The sequence below is a fragment of the Schistocerca serialis genome, chromosome 3 (assembly GCF_023864345.2).
Source record: "Schistocerca serialis cubense isolate TAMUIC-IGC-003099 chromosome 3, iqSchSeri2.2, whole genome shotgun sequence".
Lineage (NCBI taxonomy): Eukaryota > Metazoa > Arthropoda > Insecta > Orthoptera > Acrididae > Schistocerca > Schistocerca serialis.
The window spans coordinates 612,114,190-612,140,335 of NC_064640.1; the positions used below are offsets into that span (position 1 = coordinate 612,114,190).

The window sequence follows — 26,146 nt, forward strand, 5'->3', positions numbered from 1 at the left end:
TAGAAGAACTTCACATGTAAATTTTAAATTTAATGCTCAAAATCATTTGTAATAAGACTGAACTAATATAAAATCAATGCACTGAAAAGGAAATTGTATGAATTAATAATGTATTCATGAAAATAGTTGAAGAGATTTGAATGTAAGATTGTTAAAGGGCATGGCATAATGGACAGCAAAAGAACTAAATGGAATAGTCAAGTGTCTTGGACACTTTCTGCCAATTAAATAGAGTTTCAAAAATAAGTTTCTGAAGTTTAGATGTTGTGTGTATTACTAGTTTTGATGTGTGGAAGTAGACATCAAATTTTAACGTGAATACCATTCAAAAACTAAAGGTTGCTTAAATGGAGTGAAAGATGTAATTATGACTGTCATGAATACAAAATTGAGTTTGTGGGCTTTGTAACCAGGAACTGATTATAAACGCACCAAAATATTTAATTGCTATGTATTTGAAGAGATAACAAAACAACCAATTTGAAGACCTTATGGCAGGTGCATAACTGTCATTAGAAAACATGCCACAGTGAAATGAATTCATATGACTGAAAACCATAATGTACAGAGAAGTCTAGATGAGGGTTTCTCCAGTAGAGGATGTCACATAACTGATGCTCATGCTATATAAGCACTTTTTTCAGTACACGTTCTTCTAAAAGTGATGATTTTACTGTGTGTTTTTCCAGAAAGCAATGGACCATCAATACACACTTATTAACCTATTGAAAAGACCTTGTCCTCATGATTCATTTCTTCAGAAATTTAATAATACAATTTTCTGCTAGGGCTTTATTTCTTTGAGTGAAAGTGGCAGTCACTCTCAAAGTTAGGTTGGTTCTTTTTGCACAAGTTAAAACAGTGTTTAGATATTACACCCAAAGGATCAGTTGAAAAATGTAATTTATGTGGTATGGTTCATTTCTGCAGCATTTGATGTAATTATTTGAACCATGGGTATATCCACTTATGAGGTATAGGTCATTTCTACAGAATTTGATCTATAAGGGGTGTTCAAAAAGAAATGAGCCGGAGTCTGGAATGTGCAAACCAGTGACAGGAGGGTAATATTGTGATGTGTGTAATGAGATGTGGTTCCGACCAGGGTGTGAAAGTTCACAGCCCATTGCTATAGGGCAGGCGTGCATGTCACATGACTCTACAGAGCTAGCAGCAGCATGCATCAATCATCCAATGCTGCCAGTCACATTGCAGATAGTGACATGGAGGCATCAACAGAAGAGCAAAGAGGTGTTGTTCATTTTCTGACAGTGGAAGTAGTAGGAGGAATGGATATTCATTGACGAATGCCACAAGTGCACGGTGAGCAATGCATGTCCCTTGCAAGGGTCAAGGTGTGGTACAAGCACTTCAGGGAAGGACAGGTGTTGTTAGCTGATGATGCATGGTCTGGAGCCTCACACTGCATTACCGATGACATCATCCAGCTGGTGGATGCTCTCACTACCCAGGACTGCTGGGTGACAGTGAAAGCGATAGCCAACGTAGTCAGATTGAGCATCAGAAGTGTTCACACCATCATGAAGGAACGACTGCACATGAGCAAAGTGTGTGCCCAATGGGTGCCCCACAGTCTTCAAGCACATCAGGAAGCATGTCAAATGGCCCACTGTCTTGCTCATCTGCAGTGCTATGCTCAGGAAGGGAATGCGTTGCTGGTATGAGTGGTGGTTGGAGATGAGTCATGGTGCCATCACTTTGAACCAGAATCAAAACAACAAGTTCTCCAGTGGAAGAATTCAGGGTAAAAAAAAAAAAAAAAAAAAAAAATCCAAGGCCATCCGCATGAGTGCAGGAAAAGTTATGCTGATGTTCTTCTTTGATCAAGATGGCCCCCTTCTGATACACTTCCTGCAGCAGAGGACATCAGTGAATGACCAGTGTTACTCACAAACCTTGACCATCCTTCACCAAGCAATCAAATCCAAATGACCAGGCAGTCTCACCTGTGGGGTCATTCTGCTCCACAGCAATGCAAAGCCTCATATGGCAAACACAGTCATGGCACTCCTGCAGAAATTGAAATGGAAGGTTCTTGGCCACCCTCCATACAGTCTGGACCTCTCTTTCTGTGATTATGCCATTTTTGGTCCCCTTAGAAAGGCTCTGAGGGGCAAACGATTCACTTCAGACAACGACATCCAGCAGTATGTGCAGAACTGGTTAACATCACAGCCCCGGGAATTTTATGAGACAGCCCCACCTTGCGTCACAGTGGGACAAGTGTCTCAACAGCCAGGGTCAATACTTCTAACATACAGGTATTGGTGTCTGTAATTATGCTTCTGGCTTGTTTCTTTTTGAATGCTCCTTATATTATCTGAACTGTAGGTACATTCCTTGAGTAATTATACAAAATTTTACAGTGTACACGTGTCAGTCAAGAGAACAATTTTGTACATTATACAAGTATATCTTTCTCATCCACATTCATACAGACTTTTTTTTATGTCATTAGTTATGAAATTTCCCACCAGAATTGCATAAGAGATGAGTGCCTAAATAGAGAAAATTTTCATTGTAATGAAATATTTTAAAATGTTGTTTTCTGCTTATTCATAAACAGACTCTATTCAGTTACCAATCATTCACCATGTGGGAAAAATGCCAATTGTTACCAAGGTCACTGATTAGTGATTAATTTCATGATAGGCACCTTTAGGTGGAACCAGCAGCGTATCAGATGGGTGGCTATGTATAATGCTCTACATTTAAAGTTTAATTTCAGTGCATTAATTAATAAATATCTCTTCAACTTAGACATTGTCTACCACATAAAAACAATAAAATGTGGTATCAGAGCAGAGGAGAATAAATGTTTGCCAAACTTGTGAAGCAGAGTTAACAAATTCAAAACCTAAGCTGAAACAACTGAAATAAAGTGGGAACTCGATTACAGAATAGGATGATTTAGTTATTAAAGAAAATGGCCAAATGATACAGGCATTACATATGCTTTTTAAAAGCAAACACTTGCACATAATGAATAACATTTTAAGCAAAATGTAAACTACCTATTTATTGGCATAGAGGCTGTACAGCAGATATCAACAATTTTACCACCAGCACCACTGTTAAATTATGTGTGTGTAATTTTTGAAAGGGTAATATGGTCAGTAATGAGCAGTCAATTGCATATAAGGTTGTAGATAATGAATTTCTATTCACAACTGGCTTGAACTACATAAAGATCATCTGCACTACAGAAGACTGCCTAAAAGCAGAGTTGTATAGTTAGTTGCATTCTGCACCTGGCCTTACATTAGGATCTCATTATTGCAGAGATAGTCAGAATGGTGGACGTACTGCCATATCTCATAAAAATTGGGTAAAATATGGGGGTTTGACTTAGTTATTGAAATAAAGGTAATGATTTCAAACTTGAAGTTCTAGAAACCAATATATTTATTCCCTACCTTTATTGTTTTGCAACTGGCAGTATTAACATATTGTACAAAAATCTTGGAATAGTTACAAATAAATTTCACCAAAACAAAGACATTCTTTTTTTATATTAACTTCAATGTTGATTTTCAAACTTCAAGTAATGTGAGAGAATCTCTGTTGTCTCTCACAAGATTGTGCAGTCTGAAAGATACTGTAACATTTCCCATGAGATGCAAAAACCATTCCAAAAACAACTTTAGACTAAATATTTTATGTAGCTGTTTGTTTTCTGGGATGGCACAGAATTATCCAACTAAATTTACTTGCTAATAACAGTATTTTGTTATTTCGATAAACATCCCTAATGATTGTCACATAAGCAGTGACATAAAGGTAGAAAATTCATGTTTTTGAATCCAGAAAGCTCTATGCAACGGAAACTGCAGATCTTTTCGCCATTTTCATTGTGAAATTGCCGGCTTATTCATGTCTGGGGTAGTAACAGAGGGCTGTTTGCCTGAGTTTCCTGCTAGCATAGTGAAAGGTGTTTGCTACTGCAAGGGAGGTCTTGTTTGTTTTCTAATCTCGATGGAGGCAGATAGAGTATCAGTAACACAATTTTAAGAAATTCTTGCTCCACCAATTTGTTTTATTGCTACCTTTATTCTATACTGGCGCCCTGTGGATGTCAATATGAAACTCTTGTAGAATTTCATACTTGTTACTGTCTACCTTTTTCCACTTCTGTCAATAATTGAATTGACCTAAGTGTGGTACTGAACGATTTTTAACTGAATTTCATTATGAATCTTCACGCACTAGTAAATTTGCACACTTTCATCGTAGGTCAGCACAGGGAAACCGGTATGACTGGTCTGAACTTTGAAACAGATGGCCAAATGCGGATAAAATTTTCCTAATTTGTAATGATATGGGGTACTTTGTCTTACTAAAAGAGTTATATTATCTGGATAAGCTGAAATTCATTTTTATTAGTACAGTGCATACTAATTAGCGTTTCTTCGTTCATATATATCTTATATTTATGTGTTGTGTTTAACACACTAATCAGCATTAATATCATCTTACACATGATTGAAAACAGTCTGACAAAGTCTGGATGGTTTTTCAATTTCACGTCTGTGCATAGTATGTTGGTAGCACTTTGTTGCCTTACCTGTTATGCTGTGTAGCAGACTTTATCGCTGTGTGGATCAGCATAATGAAAAGGCGAGGGGTCTCGCTCTTTTTGTCCATGACTGTACCATTAATTTTTGATAGAGGTACAGTTACTGAATGTCTGTAAGTTGACAAAGTTATTCCACTCTTTAAAAAAAGGTGGGAAAAATAATATAGGAAATTAAAGACCTATATCATTGTTACCTGTGGTCTTTTATTTGTGTGGGTTCACAGCCACTATGCATTTCTTCAGGGAAGTCATTTTCCTGTCTCAACCATTTTATTTTGAGATAACCTTTTTATTTCATTATTTAGTGAATAGCTGATTTCACCCCCTTCAGTATTATCAAACTACTATCTCATACATGAAATTTGTGTGTAAATAGGAAAGGAAAGTTACCCTCTTGTGTGTTTTGCCCCTGTGGCAGCATGCAACACATCAATGTGTATTAGTGTAATTATTTAAAATGGAAATTACCCATGGTATGGTCACAATCTTAAAATCAAATGGAGTGTGTATTATGACATAGTGACAAAGCTTTGTGTGGTCCCATTTTTTTCCATTTTCCATATGGATTTCATGTTTGAGATATTAGCTTGGTAAAGCACAAGAGAGAAAAAATTAGCTAGCAGCTAAATAATGAGATAAAGTGGTTATTTAAAAAAGAAACAGCCTTTGCAGGAAAATGACTTCCTTCAAGAAATTGCTACCTGTGTATGGTAAACTTCTGGAATGATTAACTGATTTTCTTGAAAGAAACCAAATCCTATCTAATGCTCAACATGACTTCAGGAAGAATAAATCTGCAATAAGTGCTATAAAAGAGTTCATACACTGTACCCTAGTTGCTCTTGTCAACAAATAAAACAAAACAAAACACCTGGAATCTTCATAGATCTATAAAAAGCATTACATGTCAACAACAGCAGAATTTTATTAGAGAAATTGTAGTACTATGGCATCAGAGACATCCTTTTGAACTGGTGTAGGTCACATCTTAGAAACAGGAAACAGGAAATGGCAATAGAACGCAATTAACAAGGGTGTGTTGGAACTTTCGCCTCTTATTATTGAAATATTACATAAAGTGTGCTCCAGGGTTTAATTCTGGGACCAGTGCTGCTCTTTTGATATGAAAAAAGTACCACTGAGTATAACTGCTACTATCAGTACACTCTTTGTGGATGATACCATTATCCTCTTTAGTAACAAAAATGATCATAATCTTCAAGAGACCATAAACAAGAAACAAGTGATTTTGGTGATTAATTTAAATGAAACAACTGTATAACCACCATACAAAAAAACTGCCTTGCTGTACTTTCATCTAAGAACCGAGAAAATTATGCCCCATATGAAAATTAATGTCTCTGAAATTCCCCCACATCAGAAACAATGGTGGTTCCAGAACTGAAAGTATATCAACAAAAATTACATTTTGAAACTTTCAGAATTTGTATTTAGAAGAGCCTTTTCACTAAACATGCCATGTATGTTTTCACCAACCATGTAAGAAATTAATTTAAATGATGAAATATGGCCAATAGTACTTTACTTTGTCCTAAGGCAAATCACAACATTCTGTAGGGGAAACATACTTTATGGTGCTGAATGTGCAATTTTTACTTCAGTTGCTTCATATTTAACTAAGAAAAAGTTGAGTATCATGAGAAGCTTTTTCATTTGTTCAGTGAGGAAATGTGTGACCAAAGATTATAACACCTGATACAAGGTCCACATCTGTTTTTTCTTCTGTTGCATACTGATAAACCAGAGTGCTTCTCTGTGCTGATCTGAATACTGCCATCTAGAATAAAAGAAATTCACAAACTGAAAGAATTACAGAAGACAAAATATATGCAGTTTTATACAATGCAATGTTTGACTTCATAGATAGCAATGCAGCCTTATGGAAAGGGAATATGTTAAACAAGGTGTGTGGTTATAATTTATCTGTAATGCTAAAAACATGTATTATAAGTCACATATTACACTCCTTTTCAACACTAAAATTCCATGAGTTTTCAGCTGTGTGTGTTTTCTGCATTTGGTGTCAAGTACAGTGCCATTAAAAGCAGCAGACACACACAGATGAAAACTTACAGAATTATTGAATTTCAGTGTCAAGTACAATGCCATCATGACCCCCCTCCCTTTCAACCACAAACATTTCCGACTTGGGGCTGTTTGCCTGCCTCTCTGATATGATAGCGTACTGCAAATGCAATCACAATGGAGTGGGTATAGCAGTCTGGATGATTGACCGATGTTGCCTTGTAACATCAGCCAACGTGGGTGTACTGTGCTGTCAGTGCAACTGGCCGAAAGCAAAGGGTAACTGCAGCTCTTTCTTTTTCTGAGGTCCTGCAGCTGTAGTTTATGGTTAAATGATGATACCTTCCTCTCAGGTAAAATATTCGAGTTAAAATACACCCCATTTGGATCTCTGAGCAGACACTACTCAAGAGAATGTCATCTTCTGGAAAAACAAAATGGGCATTCTACGTGTTGGACTGTGGAATGTTAGATCTTTTAATGGGTAGGTAGATTAGAAAATTTAAAAAGAGAAATCAATTGGTGGGATTTAGATATAGTGGGAATTAGTGAAGTTCAGTGTCAGGATGCACCTAACTTCTGGTAATGTGAATACTGGGTTATAAATACAAAATCAAGTTGCGGTAATGCAGGACTGGAATTCGATAGTAGGAAAAGGAAGTGAAGCAAAACTAGTAGGAGAATAGGTAATGGAAGAAAGGAATTAAAGAGGAAGCTACATGGTAGAATTTTACACAGATGATTATTTAATCATTGCAAACATGGTCTAAGAATCATGAAAGAAGGTCTATATGTGGAAGAGATCTGGAGAAACTGAAATGTTTCAGATTGACTATATAATTGTAAGACAGAGATTTCAGAACAATTTTAAACTGTAGGACATTTCTATAGACTGGTGTGGACTCTGACCATAATTTATTGGTTATGAGCTGTAGATTAAAAGTTAAGAAATTGCAAAATGGTAGGAAAATAAGAAGATGGGACTTGAATAAATTAAAAGAACCAGAGTTTTCTGAGAGGTCTAAAGGGAGCATTAGACAACAATTGAAACAGGGGAAAGGAATACAGCAGAAGATAAATGGGTAGCTTTGAGAGATGAAATAGTGATGGCAGCAGAGGATCAAATAATTAGAAAGGCAACACCTTGTAGAAATCCTTGGATATCCCAGGGGGTATTGAATTTAATTGATGAAAGCAGGAAATATAAAACTCCAGTAAATGAAGCAGGTGAAAAGGAAAGCAGATGTCTAAAAATGAGATTGACAGGAATTGCAAAATTGTAAAGCAGGCATGGCTAGAGGACAAATGCAAGACTCCAGAAGAATGTATAATGAGGGGAATGATAGATACTGCTTATAGTAAAATTAAAGAGGCCTTAGAAACAAAACAAGCAGCTGTGTGACTTTCAAGAGCTCAGATGGGAAACCAGTACTAAGAAAAGAAGGGAAAGCTGAAAGATGAAAGGAATATAAAGAGAGAGGTATACAAGGTAAGTGAACTTGAAAGCAGTTTTATAGAAAGGAAAGATGAAATGAATCTGAAGGAACTTTTAAACACCAAGATCGCTAGTAAAGCATTTATTAGATGTAGGTAACTGTTTTTAGTATACAATGTTGCCATTTTTGGATCTTAAGCCTTATAACAGCCAAAGATGGCAAATAGTCTTTGCTGAAACCAGTTACCTAAATCTGATAAATACTTTACTAGCAGTCTTGGCATCTGAATGTTCAGAGTCTACACTATTGCAGATCGCCCCCACACTGATTCAGGGAATGTAGAAGTAGATGAAGGTGAGATACAAGATATGATACTGTGAGAAGAATGTGACAGAACACTGAAAGACCAAAGCTGAAGTAATGCCCCGGGTGTAGACAAAATTCTGTCAGAACTACCAATATCTTTGGGGCAGCCAGTCATGAAAAAACTATTCCATTTGGTGTGCAAAATACCCTCAGACCCCAAGAAGAACGTAATAATTTCAGTTCCATTGAAACCAGATTCTGACAGGTGTGAATATTACAAAACTATAGGTAATGACTGGAAAATAATGACAGGAATTCCTTATAGAAGAATGGAAAAGCTGGTAGAAGCTGACCTTGGGGGAGATCAGTATGGGTTCTGAAGGTCTATAGGAACATGTGAGGCAATATTTGCCCTATGATTTATCTTAAAAGATAGATGAAAGAGTGGTGAATCTGTATTTGTAGCATTTGTAGACTTACTGTAAGCTTTTCATAATGTTGAAATTTGAAAGGTAGAAGGGTTAAAATACAGGGCACAAAAAATCTTATATACAACTTCTACAGAAACTAGATGACAGTTATATAAGAGTTGAAGGGCATGCAAGAAAAGCAGTAGTTGAGAAGGAAGTGAGGCAAGGTTGTAGTCTATCTCTGATATTATTTAATCCGTACATTTAGCAAGCGGTGAAGGAAAGCAAAACAAAATTTGGAGAAGGAATTAAAGTTCAGTGAGAGCAAATAAAATTTTTGAGGTTTTCCAGTGACTCTGTAGTTCTGTCAAAGACAGCAAAGGACTCTGAAGAACAGTTGAATGGCATGAACAGTGTCTTGAAAGGAGGTTATAAGAACAACATCAACAAAAGCAAAACAGGAGTAATAGGATGCGGCCAAATTAAATTAGGGAAAGCTGAGGAAATTAGATTAAGAAATAAGAAACTATTAGTAGTAGATATTATTTGCTATTTGGGCATTAAAATAACTGATGATGGCCAAAGTAGTGAGGATATAAAATGCAGTCAGGGAATTACAAGAGCTGTGTTTCTGTAGAAGGAAAATTTGTTAACATCTGATATAAATTTGAATGTTAGGGAGTCTGCAGTGTAACTATGTCCAAAACTGAAATGTGGGTCATAAGCAGTTCAGTCAAGAAGAGAACAGAAGTTTTGAAATGTGATGCTATAGAGGAGTGCTGAAGATTAGATGTGTAGATCATGTAACTAATGAGGACGACTCGGAGAAATGCATGATACACACTGTGCTGTCTTACAATATGTTTATTCACAACTGGTTTCGATCATGGACCATCTTTACAGTGTAAAAATATCTATTGTGGCAACTTCATGTGTCATACATGCTATTTAACCAGAAAAGTATACACCATAAGTGACTTGCAAGTGTGAGAAAAAGATACTTAATATCAAAATACTGGCTGAAACATTGAAAATATGTAACAGCAGTAAGTACGCAATGCCATTGCTCAGACACTGCTAGCCACTTGGGATTAGCCGAGCGGTCTGAGGCACTGCAGTCATGGATGGTGTGGCTGGTCCCGGCGGAGGTTTGAGTCCTCCCTCAGGCATGGGTGTGTGTGTTTGTCCTTTGTTTAGGTTAAGTAGTGTGTAAGCTTAGGGACTGAGGACTTAGCAGTTAAGTCCCATAAGATTTCACACACATTTGAACTTTTTTTTTTTTTTTTCAGACACTGCTGTTACATGTTTTCTAGTTTTCAATGTTTCCTGCTTGCTTAAGCCAGTATTATGGCGTTAAGTATCTTTTCCTGACATTTGCAAGTCAGTTATCGCATATACCTTTCTGGTTAAATAGCATATAGGACATGTGAAGTTGTCACAGTAGATACTTTTCCATTGTGAGTGTGGTTCATGATCAAAACCGGCTGTGAATAAATATATTGTAAAGCAGCACAGTGTGTATCATGTATTTCTCCAAGTATATCGATGCTGTTGGTGATCACAGTTAAGTATTGGACAGAAGTGTGTGTGTGTGTGTGTGTGTGAGAGTGTGTGTGTGTGTGTGTTTGGTGGGGGGGGGGGGGGGGCGAAGGAAGGGAGGTAAAATAGTCATTTGGAGATGAAGAGCCTTACACAGGATAGTGCAGCATAGAGAGCTGCAGCAATCAGTTTTCGGACTGAAGACAAAAAAATAAACACACACAGTGCCATTAGTACACTTATCACAAAGTATCACAAAAAAGCAGTAGGGATAATATATATCGTGTGCATTTTCAGACTACATATAAACAACTGCACTAGCTTTCAAGAGTTGAGCATAATCAAGAGAACATAACATATTTAATGCCAGACGAATTACAGAACAGAGTAAAACTTAGTTGCAAGGAATTTGAAATAAAACAGTATCTGAAACAAATAATTAGAAAAGTTCTCTAATTGAAGATATCTATTTAAGAAAAGTAATGATACAAACAATACTAAACCAGTTACATGTGGTACTGTTCCCCATAGCTGGAACACACGATAGACAATAATAGCATGCTCTCTTTGATACCAAATGTTTCGAGAGCTATTGTCTCATTCCTGTCATAACAATAAGTTATGAGGATGCATGAAAGAGCTCTTCATGGTACTTGATAGTATGTAATTTGACTTCCCAATACATCTCAGACATGATCAAAAGGAGTTAGGCTTGACCTTTCATTCATGTGGTGTATGTTTTCAACTGCACGAAATTCATCATCCACCAGAGCTGTTCAAAGCATACAGATATTATTGCCTATGAAGAAGTTGTACATGTGACTGCAGTACTTCATCCCTATCAGAAGCTTGCATCTGACTACCAAAGAAACAGTGAATATCTGAATGCCGAGGTAATGGAACTGGTGCCCTCACTAGGACTCCCTGATGACAAAATTGTTTTCCTTACATTATGTACTGGCTCCTACTGTCTTCCCAGACAAATGTGGAATTAATGGTGTTCATCTGAGGAAGACACATTCATTCTTGCCAAAATAAAGCAAACAGGCCCTTCTCTGTAATGCCCTGGATGGTAGAGAACATTTTTCACATCTGGGATGTAAATCAACTGTTCTGAACTCAAATACATACATTAATCCTTGTTCCACAGATCATGAATATGACATTTTGTAATGATGTGGAACGTGTCACTTTAACATAAGTTTTCTTTACACAAAATATATTTTTTTTTTCAGTTACTACTTCATTTCTAAAAATTCATCTACTGACTAGAAGGTGTCGTCATTCAGAAATTCTTTTAATTTGCTTTTAAATCTTGGTTGGCTATCTGTCAGACTTTTAATGCTATTTGGCAAATGACCAAAGATCTTTGTGGCAGCATAATTCACCCCTTTCTGTGCCAAAGTGAGACTTAATCCAGAATGGTGAAGATAATCCTTTTGCCTAGTATTGTAGGTATGCACTTTGCTGTTATTTTCGAATTGGGATGGGTTATTAATAACAAATTTCATAAGTGAATATATGTACTGCAAATGTACTGTGAACATCCTGAGTTCCTTAAATAAATGTCTGAAAGGTGATGGTGGATTGGCTCCAGCTATTATTTTGATTACAAGTTTTTGTGCTATGAATACTTTCTCTCTTAATGATGAATAGCCCCAAAATATGATGCCATATGAAAGCAGTGAATGAAAATAGGCATAGCAGGCTAATTTACTGATATGTTTATCACCAAAATTTGCAAAAACTGTAATAGCATAAGTAGCTGAACCTAACCATTTCAGCAGATCATTGATGTGTTTCTTCCAATTCAATTTTTCATCAATGCACACACCTAGAAATTTGAATATTCTGCCTCAGCAACAGACTTCTGTTTATAGTCTATATTTATCAATGGTGTTATGCTATTTACTGTACAAAATGGTATAAACTGTTTTTTCTCAAAATTTAGTGAGAGTCCATTTGCTGAGAACCACTAAATAATTTTCTGAAAGACATTTGCCTGTTGAGTGTGATTACTATACTTGTATCATGAGCAAAAAGAACTAGCTTTACATCTTCATGAATATAGAGTGGAAAGTCATTAATATATATTAAGAAAATAAGGAACCCAAGACTGAACCCTGTGGGACACCATTCTTGATACCTCCCCAGTTAGAGGACTCTGCTGATTTTTGTAGGATATCTGTACTGATAATTTCAACCTTCTGCATTCTTCCAGTTAAGTATCAAGTAAACCATTTCTGCACTGCCCCACTCATACCATAAAAATTCAGCTTATCTAGAAGAATTTCAGGGTTCACTCAATCAAAAGCCAATGAGAGATCACAAAATATCCCAGTGAGTAATGTTCAGTTATTCAATGCATTCAATATTTGATCAGTGAAAGCATATATAGCATTTTCTGTTGAAAAGCCTTTCTGAATATCAAACTGACATTTTGTTAGTAATTCATTTTTACAAACATGTGATGCTACCCTTGAATACATTACTTTTTCAAGAATTTTGGATACAGCTGTCAGAAGTGAGGTAGGGCAGTAATTGTTAGCATCAGACCTGTCCCCTTTTTTATGCAATGGTTTAACAATAGTGTATTTCAGTCTATCTGAGAAAATGCTGTTTCAGTGAGCTACTACATGTGACTGAGAGTTCTTTCTTTCCAAGCATTAATCCCAACTTTGCGGGGTCAACCAGATGTGGCATGTTAATTTGAAGGGGTGGCCAGATGCCCTTCCTGTCACCAATGTGACTGAGAATCCTACGTATTAAAAGCTTTTAGTGCTCTGTTGGAAATGCCATCAATTCCATGTGAGCTTTTACTTTTCAGTTAATTTATTATATTCCTAATTTCAGTAGGAGGGGTGGGTTGACTTACAGTTTTATCAGATTGCATAGGTATTGCCTCTTCCATATACTGCCTTGCATTTTATAATGATTAGCTGGATCCTGTTTTCTCTACTACACTTAAAAATGATTGTTAAAAATGTTTACTACTTCTGACTTCTTGTTAACAAACTTCTCATTGACTCTGATAGAAATATGGTCTTCCTGTGCTCTAGTTTGCCCTGTTTCCCCTCTAATAATATTCCAAATTGTTTTAATTTTATTACCAGATGTGCTAATCTCAGACATAGTGCACATACTTCTGGACTTTTTAATAACTTTTCTTAATACAGTGCAGTAGCTTTTATAATGTTTCACTGCTTCGGAATCAGTACTCCTCCTAATACAAGATCCATTTCCCTTTTCTGTTTACAAGATATTTTTATCCCTTTAGTAATCCATGGCTTTTTACATAGTTTCTTACAATTATATATCAGTGTTTCCTTAGGGAAATTGTTTGCAAATATTCTCACAAAGGTATCATGAAATAGGTGAAATTTTAAATTAGCATCAGGTTCCCTATACACTTCATCCCAGTCCAACTGTTGCAAGCTTTCCCTAAAATTTTCAATTGTTAAATCATTAATTGAACACTCTATTTTAGATGACTGTTTTGCATTACTGTATGGAGCAATATTATGTACTGTAACTAGCTGTGCATTATGACAGACCTTTCTTTACAGAAAAGTTTTTATTTCATTAAATTTATCATGATCTATGAAAAAATTATCAGTGTGCTGCTTTCCTATACCACCCGAGTGGGAAAATCGATAACTGATGTCAAATTGAAAGAACCAAGAAATACTTCAAGGTCAAGCTTTCTATCAGACTCTTTCAGAAAATCTACATTGAAATCCCCACAAACAATAATTTGCTTTCCTCTATATGACAAATAGCACAACAGAGAATCCAAGTTTTTAAAAAATTGTTGAAAACTTCCCAATGGGGACCTATACATGGCTAAAATTATAAAAGTGCCATTATTTAGTTTAAGCTCACACACACATTCTATATGTTGCTCTACGCAAAATTTTTTAGTTTCCAAATTTTTCACAGTGTGGCAGATTTTAACATATATGGCAACTCCTCCCCTGTCGATAGTATCTCTACTTACATGACCTGAAAGCTTATATCCACCTACATTTACCATTTCCATTCATGTGACTACATGATATCAAACATGCACCCAGTCAAGAAACTGCAACTCTTGAGATAGCTGTGTAGACTATTATATGCCAGTTATTTGTCCTGATTGTTTGGCCTGACATTGGCTTCAAATCATAATTTTTCATGCATTAGAGCTCTCATCAAAGCCTTGAAATGCCATTTTGTGATACATTCAGTGCCTTTGAGTTTTGAGTATGTTTTGGAAGAAATGCAAGACATGCAAGAATATCACCAAGCATAAGAGCATGCCGATTGGGTCTTTGTGGTACTGTATAGTATGTTACACCAAGAGATTGTATTCTGGTCACAGCAAAAATGCAGGTATCACTTACACACTGTGTGTCCAACACACTTTTTTGTTCTCTTTGTTGAAATATGTAATATTGTTTTCTTATACAGGTGGTACAGTTCTGTTTTGTAGAGACACTGCTTGTAGAGACAGTGTTTGCTCACCTTTTCTCTTTCTGTTTTCATTTTATTTTCCCAGTTATGCTTAATTTTTTGACTCGGGTGCATTTAATCAAGTATACGTGATGATGACAATTTTTCTGTATGTTTACTCATCTGAACATGTATTATTAACTGGTAACAATTTCAGAACAACAGCAACACTCACAAATATATGCATAAATAAAAAGACTTTTCACTATGTGTGTGTGTGTGTGTGTGTGTGTGTGTGTGTGTGTGTGTAGACACATGCATGTATATGCAAGTGTGCATACATTAATAAACTGAAATCTTGATTTATAGCATGAATATGCATAATTATATCGGGATATTCATTGCACTTGAAATCTTTCAGCTGATGAAATGGACCAGGCAGATGAAGAGCTGAGAGAAACAATACAGAATATTTGGCCTCTTCAAGCAAAGAAGATGCTAGATCTTCTGATACCTAGGAAAGAAGGTGAGTAATGGGTGTGAATTTTACACGTGGATAAGAAAGCAGACATGTTATACAATAAAATAGTGTACATATATCCTCTCTCAAATTCGAAGCCTCACAATTTTTATGATTACCACAGGTCAAAAGGTTTTTTTATGTTCCATGGATGCAAGTTGTGGGTATATCACTAGGATGCAGAACAATCAAATTAATGGATAGTTTTTCCCCTAAAAGCCAACTATTTACATCTATGTTAGCTTAAGCAGTAAAAAATATTTTTGATAATTTTGTCTTGAGCAAAATGCTATTTTTTTCTTGGTCATTATTGCCCATACATGTTTGAGTGCTATTACACCATCCTCAGCATGTTTCTATTTCATTAGAAAAAAATATAAATATTACAAAAAATTTGATTGTTGGCATCACTATTAGGCTGTTTGGATTACAGATGATATATTAATACTGTTTGTTGTTTCCAACTCAGTAATTATTTTTTTAGTATATTCAAGTTTTCATATAGTATATTCTCTTGGTAGCACTTAAATTTCATCACAATTCAAAGTCTTTATGCACTATCCAAAATTTCCTGTAAAAAGTGGAAAGACTTACCGAGAAAAAAAATGTTTAACTATATATTAAATTTAGTAAGTCCACCGAAAGCTGATCGGACATAGACTGATATTGCATTGTATACCTCTATGCATGAATATTGCACTTCTGTCAGTAATCAGGTTGAAAGTTTCGACTTATGTGTGTAACTCATGTTTATGTGGTGCATCATGAACATGGTATACAATGTCCATTTGTGTATAGAGTAATTCTTGGCAGTGGATCACATAAAAGCAAATATGTATCAATGTGACATCGTCAGTATCCTGAGATAATTGAATAAGTCCCTACAGGAGAATGTAGCATAACCCTGCTCATGATTCTTTATTTTCTTGTGATTACTTTCCTCAGAATATTATAGCATATAGCACAAGTGGCTGCGAATAACCTATGTAAGCAAATTTTTTGTGTTGAACTTAAATCATTCATAATTTTTTGTATGAGGGATTGAAAACATTGCACTCTCAATATTTCTTGGTCTCTACATGATATAATATGCTTAAACTCGGTAAGTAAATGTGCATATATATTACGATGTACAGCTTACAAATATATTCAGTCACAGCTTCAACTATGCCTACATACATACTCCACAAGCCACCATGCCATTCATGGCGAGGGGTACCTTGTACCACCCTCTCCTGTTTCAGTCACAAACGCAGCAGGGGAAAAATGACTATCTACATGCCTCCATATGATCCCTAATTTATCTTGTCTTCATAGTACTTACACAGAATGTACATTGGTGACAGCAAAATGACTGCAGTGAGCTGCAAATGATAGTTCTCTAAATATTCTCAGTAATGTTCCACATTGTCTTTCATACAGGGATTCCTATTTGAGTTCATGAAACATCTCTGTCAGTAATAAATCTGGCAACACACCTCTGAACTGCTTAAATGTCGTCCTTTAGTTTAATCTAGTGAGGGTCCCAAACATTTCAGCAGTACTCAAGAAAGAGTCACACTTGTGCAGGAGTTCCCAAACTTTTCCTCTGATGGAACACTTTGAGAATCCTGTTACTTTGTATGAAAACCTTGTTCATTTTGAAGGTTAATAAAAATTTTAAAAAATGGGAACAAGTTTAGTTTTAAATTGTAATTAATAACACAGACATCATTAAAAAATGTAAAAAATAAGGAAAAAATGTCAAAAAATGCCATGTTATTAATAATTTTTCAGAGAGCACTTATTCACTTCCTGCAGAATGCTAGTGTTCTGCAGAACACAGTTTGGGAAACCCTGCACTGGTGTCCTATCTGCAATTCTTATAGATGAGCTACACTTTCCTGAAATACTCCCAGTGAATCAAAATCTGACAATTGCCTACACTACTACTGAACTTTATATCACTTTGAAATGATATGCCTAGATATTTCATCCAGGCTGTGTCAAGCAGCACACTACCAACATTGTATTCAAACATTATAGGATTGTTTTCCTTGTGCTCTGAATAAACTTATATTTTTCTACATGCAGAGCAGCTGCCATTCGTAACACCACATGAACATTCTCTCTAAGTTATTGTGTATCCTCCTGCAGAAACACAAGGCTTACACTTTCCCATACACTATGGCATCGTCAGCAAACAATCACAGATTGCTGCTCACCTTATCCATCAGATCATTTATGTTAGTATAGATCAAGAGCAGTCCTATCACACTTTTCTAAGGCACTCCTGGTGATTCACATGTCTCTGATAAACATTTGATGTGCAGGTTAGAGCCACCCACATGTGTGGGAAATTGTTGTGTATGCTCAGACCTTCATTAACGGTCTGCAGTGGGGCTCTGTGTCAAACACCTTCCAGAAATGTATGGTTATGGAATATGCCTATTTCACTTCAGCCATGGTTTGCAGGATATCATGTGAGAAAAAGACAAGCTGAGATTTGGATGAATGATGCTTTCTCAATCCTTCCTGATTAAAATTTAGGATATGCTCAAGAATTCAGGAGCAAACCAATGCTAAGAATATTTGTCTGTAAATTTCTTTTACTCTTCTTATATACAGGTATCACCTACGCTTTTTTCCCAATCATTGGAACTATGTGCTGGATGTAAGAATTGATAAATCTGGGCTAAGTAATGGGCTGATGCTGAAGAGTACTCATGTAAAACTCTACTGGGATTCCATCTAGATATGACAACTTATTTATTTTCAATTCTTTCCAGTAGCTTTTCAACAGCAGGGAAGCTTATTTGTGTGTCCTCCATATGGGAGTCTTTGCAATGGTCAAACAGTGGTGTGTCTGTATAATCCTCCCACATGAATGATTTTTTTTAAAGTGAAATTTAAAACTTCAGCTTTCCATTTGCTGTCTTTTATTGCCCTACCAGATAGTCAATGTGTGACTGAATAGAAGCCTTTGGCCTGCTCAGCGATTTTATGCGGGACCAGTATCTTCCACATTTCATGGTGCCCTAGAATGAAGAACATTCCTAAAATCTTTCCAACCTCTTCTAGGGTGGTATTTCCCATGCAATTTATAAAATATCATAGTCCATCCATGAGCCTTATCTTCACTCAACCCAATGTCGCGTGGGTCAAAATCCTGTGGAAAGTTCAGCTTCAAGGCTTATCCTACACAACCACCCAGCACATCATATTGAAGTCACATTGCAGGCATATCCTATATCAACAGTAGGTACCATCTGGGATAGCAATGATGTCATATACCATCTCTGCTGTAACATGTGTGCAGTCTCATGCTGCTGTAGGATATGGGGCTCATATCTGATGGAACAAACTGAGGACATTAAGCGTTATCTTTAACATTCTGTGTATAAATCATGTAGATATCAAAGGATAAAAATAGATTACACAACTCCCAGGGAGACTTGTAAGTAATCATACTTTCCACATTCCCACATTCTGTGTGTGAATGGAACAGGAAGAAACCATCATATAATGAAATGTCAGTCTGCTATTATTTTCAGAGTCTAGTTTTAAATGTAGATGAGTTGCTTAACATTTTAACAAGTGATTTTGTGATGTCACAATGTCTATTCTCGATGATGCTGCATAAATAGTTATTTAACAATCCTGATCACATTACTGAGTAACTATTTGCTACTGCATATTTGTGCATGGCTGTTTAAATTAATCAGTGTAATGTCATTGGATGAGCATTTTACTACAGAGGTGTTCATGTGCTTGCCCTAAAATGCTATGTATTAGTACAAATGTCAAATGAATTAGACTGATTTTATTTTCTGTGTGGTTGTACCTGAGCATCATTGTTTTTTGTTTACCTGCAGTGTGCAAGAAGAAACATTTACTAAACTGTTCATCCATTGCAGCTGAGTTTATTCACTTTGATGATACTTGTCACATCATAAAAACAGTTAAAGATTGGAAAAACCATTGCACACTTGTATGCCACAGCTAATAGTTCCTTAGTAATCAAGCATCCTCTTCTTTCTGTGTTAACTATTATTTTGTCATTTTATGATTTCATTCACAGATGGTAAAATATATATATCTTTTTGAATCTATGGTTTAAGAACTCAGAATTCATATGGCTTCTCTTCTTTAAGGAACTCAGGTATAAAAATTAAAAGGAGACCTTTCTGTACATGCAGTTACCTTGTTTCATCAGACATTCATACTGATGATAGTTATCAGAATGACTTCTCAAGACTTCACTGAAATAGAGAAAATGTTGCTTCTGTTGTTTTAACTGAGTACACTTACTCCTGCTTATAATTTGACAAGATTTGTGAAACTCTCATTTTAAAAGATTTTGTGCTTGCAATTTTTTTCAAAACTTTTTTATTATTTTGTGTAAATGATCTGAGAGACCAAGGCCTGCTTAAATAACATAATGCACAGCTCACTAGTTTTGGTCCTGTATTAAATGATGGCATGATACATGGGCCAATCAGGTGTGGGTTCTAGCTAATTGCCATGTTCATTGAGGCATATGCAAGGTTGATTCACAGTCTCTGCCTGAGAACACAACTAAAATATGATAATATGCATAAGAAACTTTTTATGATTCATAGGCGAATGAAAGTCGTATATTTCCTCCCTTAAGTTAACTGATAACTACAGTATTGGGAAGGGAATCTGGTAACAGAGTTTTAAAAAATGTCAAGTCATGAAATACAAGTGTACCCAATGGCCATGGGTACCCAAGCACTGGGAAGAAAAGATCTGAGAGATGAAGATCTTAAACAAATACAGAACATTTGTCTCCATTCACATTTGTAACTTCTTAGTGTATTACTTATGAAGAAGTTGTAGATGCCTTTGTTGGGAAGTTGACAATTATATGATGCCAAAATTTTCTCAAGTTGTGTAAAAATGCTATTGATCTCTTCTACAGTGCTTCTGTTTGTATTTATGTCTCAACACTAAATGATGCTATGTTTGACCAGAACATTACTTAATTTTTTAATATTGTATCCTAACGTTATACCCTCTGTGTTCAGTTGCCATCTTTGAAACTTTATTATTTTTATGAGCCTAATACATCATCCTCCACCCTTTAAGGAAAACTTAGAGTGTAGCCTGCTTGTTTTTATGAGAAAGTATTTTGCCTTTGAGAGATTTAACTTTTTATTTTGTGCAGAACGAAACTAGCCAAAGATTTTTCTAAGTATTGTGATTTCATCATTTTACAAGAACAATTTTCCGTTATTCTGAATGACAAACAGTAACAGCATATCTAAATAATCAATAGAAATGTCTTCATTTGGGATCATTCTTTGTGCTTCTGCTTCTACAAAATGAGCTATTGTGGTTGGTGATATCATATTTGAAATACTTGAAGGGCATTTGGGAGAAATGGTGTTCAAATACCCATCCAGACATTCCGATTTACATTTTTTGTGATGTCCTGAAGCTGATCGATGAAATGTTCAAATGGTTCTTTTTGAAAGGACATCTATGATTTTCTTTCCCAGTCTTGCTGTGACTCACCTCACTCTCTCTTTCAAATGACCATGTTAACCCATGATTTTCCTTCCCTTTCCTTCCAAACAAACCTGTGGAGTAATAACAAATAATGAGTGCCTGTGGACTAAATATTGTTGAAAATCAAGCTATGTTATCATTTCACACTATGGAAGTCAGTCAGAAAAGTATTTCATTTTCAACTTGAATAAATCTTATTTATCTTGCCTGTAATTTTGAAGAGGATATTAAAAATGAAAATTTGTCACAGGCTTAATTTACTAAAGATGAAAACCAGATTTAGTCATATATATTCATACATTAAATAAATTTTTCAGGTTATCATAAGTAGAGAATTTAGAAAGGGTACGCACGCACATTTAACATAAAATCGAAAATTCTAAATAGAAAATTTTCATAGCTGCATCAGTTATCAGAAGTTCACGTTTCTCAAAGTAGCTGCTCTATCACAATAGAATGTGTGATTGGCTGAGGGAGGGTGCTAAGGTGTCATCATGGTACATCTACACTTTTTTTTTCCTCTAAATTCTTCTGCAGTTCTACTATATTTTCTGTTGTCTCCTGCCACTCAACTCCAATGTGTATTTTCATCATTTCTTTGTTCATCCCCTTTATGAAAGTGATGATGATGATGATGATGATGATGATGATGATTAATATTGGTTTAAAGAGACTAAAATCAGTCTCTTATTCATCCCAGAAGATGGAACCCTATCTATGTGCACCTAGAGTAGATCTCATGTGCAGGTGTGCAAACATTTACGTAGTGGGTTGTGGGAAACCCCTAAAAATGACATTCAGGCTGGCCAGCTAACCAGCTATTGTCATTAGTCTTAAAGATGAATTTGGTCTTGTCAGGCTAACTCCTCGATTCCAAACATGGCATGTTAATGAGATTGGTTATCCAGGCAGGTTTCATCCCCTTCTTCCATTATTTTTATGTCTTTACTACATGGTGTCCTCTCCTTTTACCCTCTGACTTTCCATTAGAAAATAGTTAACAGTTGTTTTTTCAGAACACTGTATTCAGTGGAGCATAGTCATAACTGAAATACATTTGTACACTATTTCTCTCTAATGAAACTTACATTTTGTACAGATTAATGTGGCCAATAATGTTCTATACTGACCTTAAGCATAAAGAGACTCAGTGCATTGTCTAAAATTACTTTCATAAATAAGTAACTTCACCTCTCTTCCCAGCCAGCAGCGGCTACAATTTCATAAATTGTTCCCATTTCTTTGAAACTTTTGAAAGTTTCTTTTGTTTCTGAGGTTAATTTTGATTCATAGTACACTATTTTTGCACCAGTTTGCTAGTTTAAAAAAAGTAAGACTGTGGTAACTGACAGTGTCAGTGCTGCTATATTGGTCAGAATGGGAGGTCAGTCTGTAGTAGGCTCAGAGAATATAATAGAAGCTGGAGATTACAGAAGCCAGATTCATCCTATGCTGAAAATTGCTTAAATGAAAACCACAAATATGTAATTGATGTGGAAGTCCTACAGATAGAAGAAAAGTGTGTAAATCTCACTCACTCAGTCAAACATACTGTAAATTAATAAATAAATGTGTGTATCACCACATTTATCATTAAATGAGCAAACTCAGTTCAATTACTCACCTCTTTTAGTCAATGTTACAACCTCTATATAGGAGAAGAACCTTGGTGCCTCCATTCACAAGTAGATAATTACACAAATTCCCTTTGCTGTATACACAGATTTACTCTAATGTATGTTTATTGACAGTTATTGCCTCCATAACGATTTTTTTAAAAAAGACTTATGTAAGTCTATCAAAAGTGTCAACATAGGTAACTTTTCTAGTTTTAGTCAAGAATCGATAGGTTAAGAAATTGACGTGTTCATCTGTGGTTTGTTTCAATTTTAGGGATAAGTTGGGTACTAGGAAATGGGCTTATAACCTGAAACCTAGGTCATACAATAATAATAAAGTTTGTGAAACAAGACTAAAAAAATGTTTTGTTCAGCTAATACAATTATCAAACGATATTGCATTTTCTGTAGTGAGTTATATTCAGAAAACTGAATAGTCATGGCATTTGTAAATAAAGTCAAAGACCCTAAGGCTGTTTTCCAAACCAGCACACAACTTTATCCACCAAAAATTAGTTTTTAAAAATTTATATATTGAAATAACTGTTGAAATTAGTGATAGCTTCCTTTCTTGTTAGACAAATCAAAAGGAATGGAAGAATAACTATTCAGAAATGATGAAGCTAGTATACATCAATTAGAAGTTAGAGTAAGAGAGAATCTGAAATAAATGTTTCTTTACCCATGAGTGTTTCTATGTGAATAGTTTACTGTATACAGTTCTGTAATGTTTTTAACTTAAGGTTTGCTACATCCCCTTCCTTAATTTCTTGCAAGTCCTTCTTAAATTTTAAAAGAAGACTTTTGCTATGAACATTCAAAATTGAGACATCATTTGTCCTTTTTTTATCCTTTTCCTTCATATTTATAAACTATGCATTCTGAGTAAACAAAACTATTTCTTTTCCTCCAGCCATTGCCAGACAGAAAGGGCAATTAGAACTTACCAGCTATCACAAAGACTGCTAACCCTTTGACTACTGACAATATATAAGATGCTACTGATGTCTTATCGCATGCTGCCTGCCTTTCTCTCAGTCTCATGAATGTAAATACTCTCACTGCAGGGTCAAACCCTGAATGCTGTGGATCCATTTAAATTTCATGTGGTTCAGGTACCTCTGTGCTGTGGACTTTCTTAACAAACACAGCTGTATTTCTGTCTCATTCACACAGTAGCTCTTCAAAGTTTGGACTGTTTAATTGGAGTATTTGTGTATGTGTGCTGTTGGGGCTGCATGTTGTCATGTTTGTGACTCTTCATTATTATTGGCCTTGCAATCTTGTTCTATACATTACTCTTATTTATGCAAGTGGAATGCATTTCAGGTTTGCTAAGAACATGGCATAATGACAATAATCTCCCAACTGCACCTAGTTGCTGTACCCTTTCCCATGTTATCCCTGTATGCTCCCACAAGCAGAATTTCACCATCTCTCACCTCACCCTGCTATCCCTTCCTCTCCATGCCCCAGCCTGCTTCTTACCCCCACCATCTAGATGACTTCTCCCATCATGCCCTGTTACTTGCAGTCTGGCCTCAGCAGCCGGAGACAGTGGTCATGTATGTGTGAGTTGTGTTTGCATGAATGTGTTTGTGGGTATGTTGTCTAATTCAGAAGAAGGCCGTCTTGTGTCCGACTGTGACTCATTGTCTCCACTACATATTTTGTTCTTTATATCTTCCAAGCTGTCATATCAAATTTTATATGTATACATTAATATGTGTATTATTATTATGTATTGTTTATATTTTTGTATATTAACATAGCCACTGTGTGTTTTGACACAATATTTGTGCAGAATTTTAGTGTCTACTTTCATTAATTAATCATCTAAGGCAAAAGGTACTTTACTGTTGTAAATACCCAACTTTTTTGCTGTTGCAAGTGTACTATCTTCATGTCAATAATTTTACTATATATTTAACAATTTAACATCATCACCCCCATATTTCTGTGGTACCTGAATATAAAATTAATGTCCTTCAGTTAACTAATAAATCATAATCATACATTTTTCTTCACAGAACTTGGTAAAGGGAAGCTTACAGTTGGCAAGATCTATGCTGGCCTGCTGATTTTGGAAAGCTGGAGAACAACAAGGTTTGGACAGATCGAATCAGCTGGTGTGCCGGTAAGTAAAATTCTGTTTTATTAAAGCATACTTTTTTCCAGTGTCATGTACTTTGGCAAATGAATTCTTATTATCTGTATTTATATAGGGAATATCCAGTCAGTACAACTTGAAATAATACATATGAAGTAAAATGAGACAACTGTTAATGTACTTTCCTAGACATTATTACTGATAGTTAAAATCCTACTACATTTCCTGCAATAGCTACATTTGAATAGACAGAATGAGACTAAATGTTATACCTTTGAAATAAGACATTTTTAATTATTTGTAAATAAATTTCTCTTACTGATTCTTAAGTTAATTTCAGCATTCACAGTGTACCATCAGAAAGTGCCATAGTATAATAAGTCAGTGTATGAAACTAAAACTGAATTGGTGGTATATACTGGACTTCTGTCAAATATTTTCCACTTGGAGATTCAGTGTAGGATTAGGAAAACTTATGTTTTATTTGTTTATATCCCTCTTTGATTTTTTAAATACTGTATTTTGTCATAAAATCTGTTTTATACCAGATTAATGGATACACACTATATACAGAGCCTATACAAGACAATATCACCAACTGTGACTGGCTGTACTTATTATGATGTCATCAGTTCTTTTACATACAGTTGTTTACCTCATAAGCCTCAATGGCAATTTATAGTTTTGTCAGTGACTTCATTCTCCTTGATTATTGAAAAGAACATATTGCCTGCACAGTGGTTGTTAATTTAATTTGGCGTACCTGAGATGCCCCCTGACAATTTGTTGAGCTGCAATCTCCATTCCCCTAACCTGCATTTGAGATGACACTGTTTCATTAATTGAATATCTTAATAATGTGGCCGAGAGGTTATAGGCACATCAGTCTGGAACCGCGCGACCGATACGGTCACAGGTTCGAATCCTGCGTCGGGCATGGATGTGTGTGATGTCCTTAGGTTAGTTAGGTTTAAGTAGTTGTAAGTTCTAGGGGACTGATGACCTCAGATGTTAAGTCCCATAGTGCTCAGAGCCATTTGAACCATTTGAATATCTTAATATCAGGTGTATTTTAGTTACTGCTGACAGGAACAGAAAAAAAAAAATAGATTTGAACACTCCTACCTTCTGGAACAAAACATTCATTCTTCAGGACTGGTTGAGGGTGGTCAGACAGTGTGGCAGTGGGATGTAAGTCACCCAAAAAAGGCAGTGGGATGCAAGCCACCTCCCACTGCCTCCCCCCCCCCCCCCTCACCCACCCACACACACACACACACACACACACACACACACACACACACACACAAATCTAATAGGGAGCCAGAGCTACCTGGTAGGAGGAGTAAGAGAGACAAAGAACTTTGTCGCTCTTTCTTCTTCCATTGCTGTCAATGTGACACATTAATATACATCACAGCACTCCAGGTTTTAGGAATTATGGAGGAAGAGCAACAAAGTTCTTTGTCTCTCTTACTCCGGAATTCCTAAAACTAGGAGTGTTGTGATGTGTCACATTGGCAGCAACGGAAGTTGAGCTTTCTGGAGATAAATAGTCCCCATCATTTCTGTATTTTTGTGAGTTTGATGATTTTATAGATTTTGTTTTCCCATTTTT

At 35.8% G+C, this 26,146-nt stretch overlaps 1 protein-coding gene across 1 annotated transcript in view; it reads left to right on the forward strand.

Moving 5' to 3' along the window:
* LOC126471042 (voltage-dependent calcium channel type A subunit alpha-1-like) overlaps positions 1–25,281 on the forward strand; it is a 74,400-nt gene extending 49,119 nt beyond the window's left edge. The window contains exons 8-10 of the mRNA XM_050099109.1: positions 15,187–15,291; positions 24,449–24,555; positions 25,102–25,281. Of these exons, the coding sequence (XP_049955066.1) occupies positions 15,187–15,291; positions 24,449–24,555; positions 25,102–25,281 (392 nt within the window). The remainder of the gene's footprint in view (positions 1–15,186; positions 15,292–24,448; positions 24,556–25,101) is intronic.
* Positions 25,282–26,146: the final 865 nt, after the last annotated feature.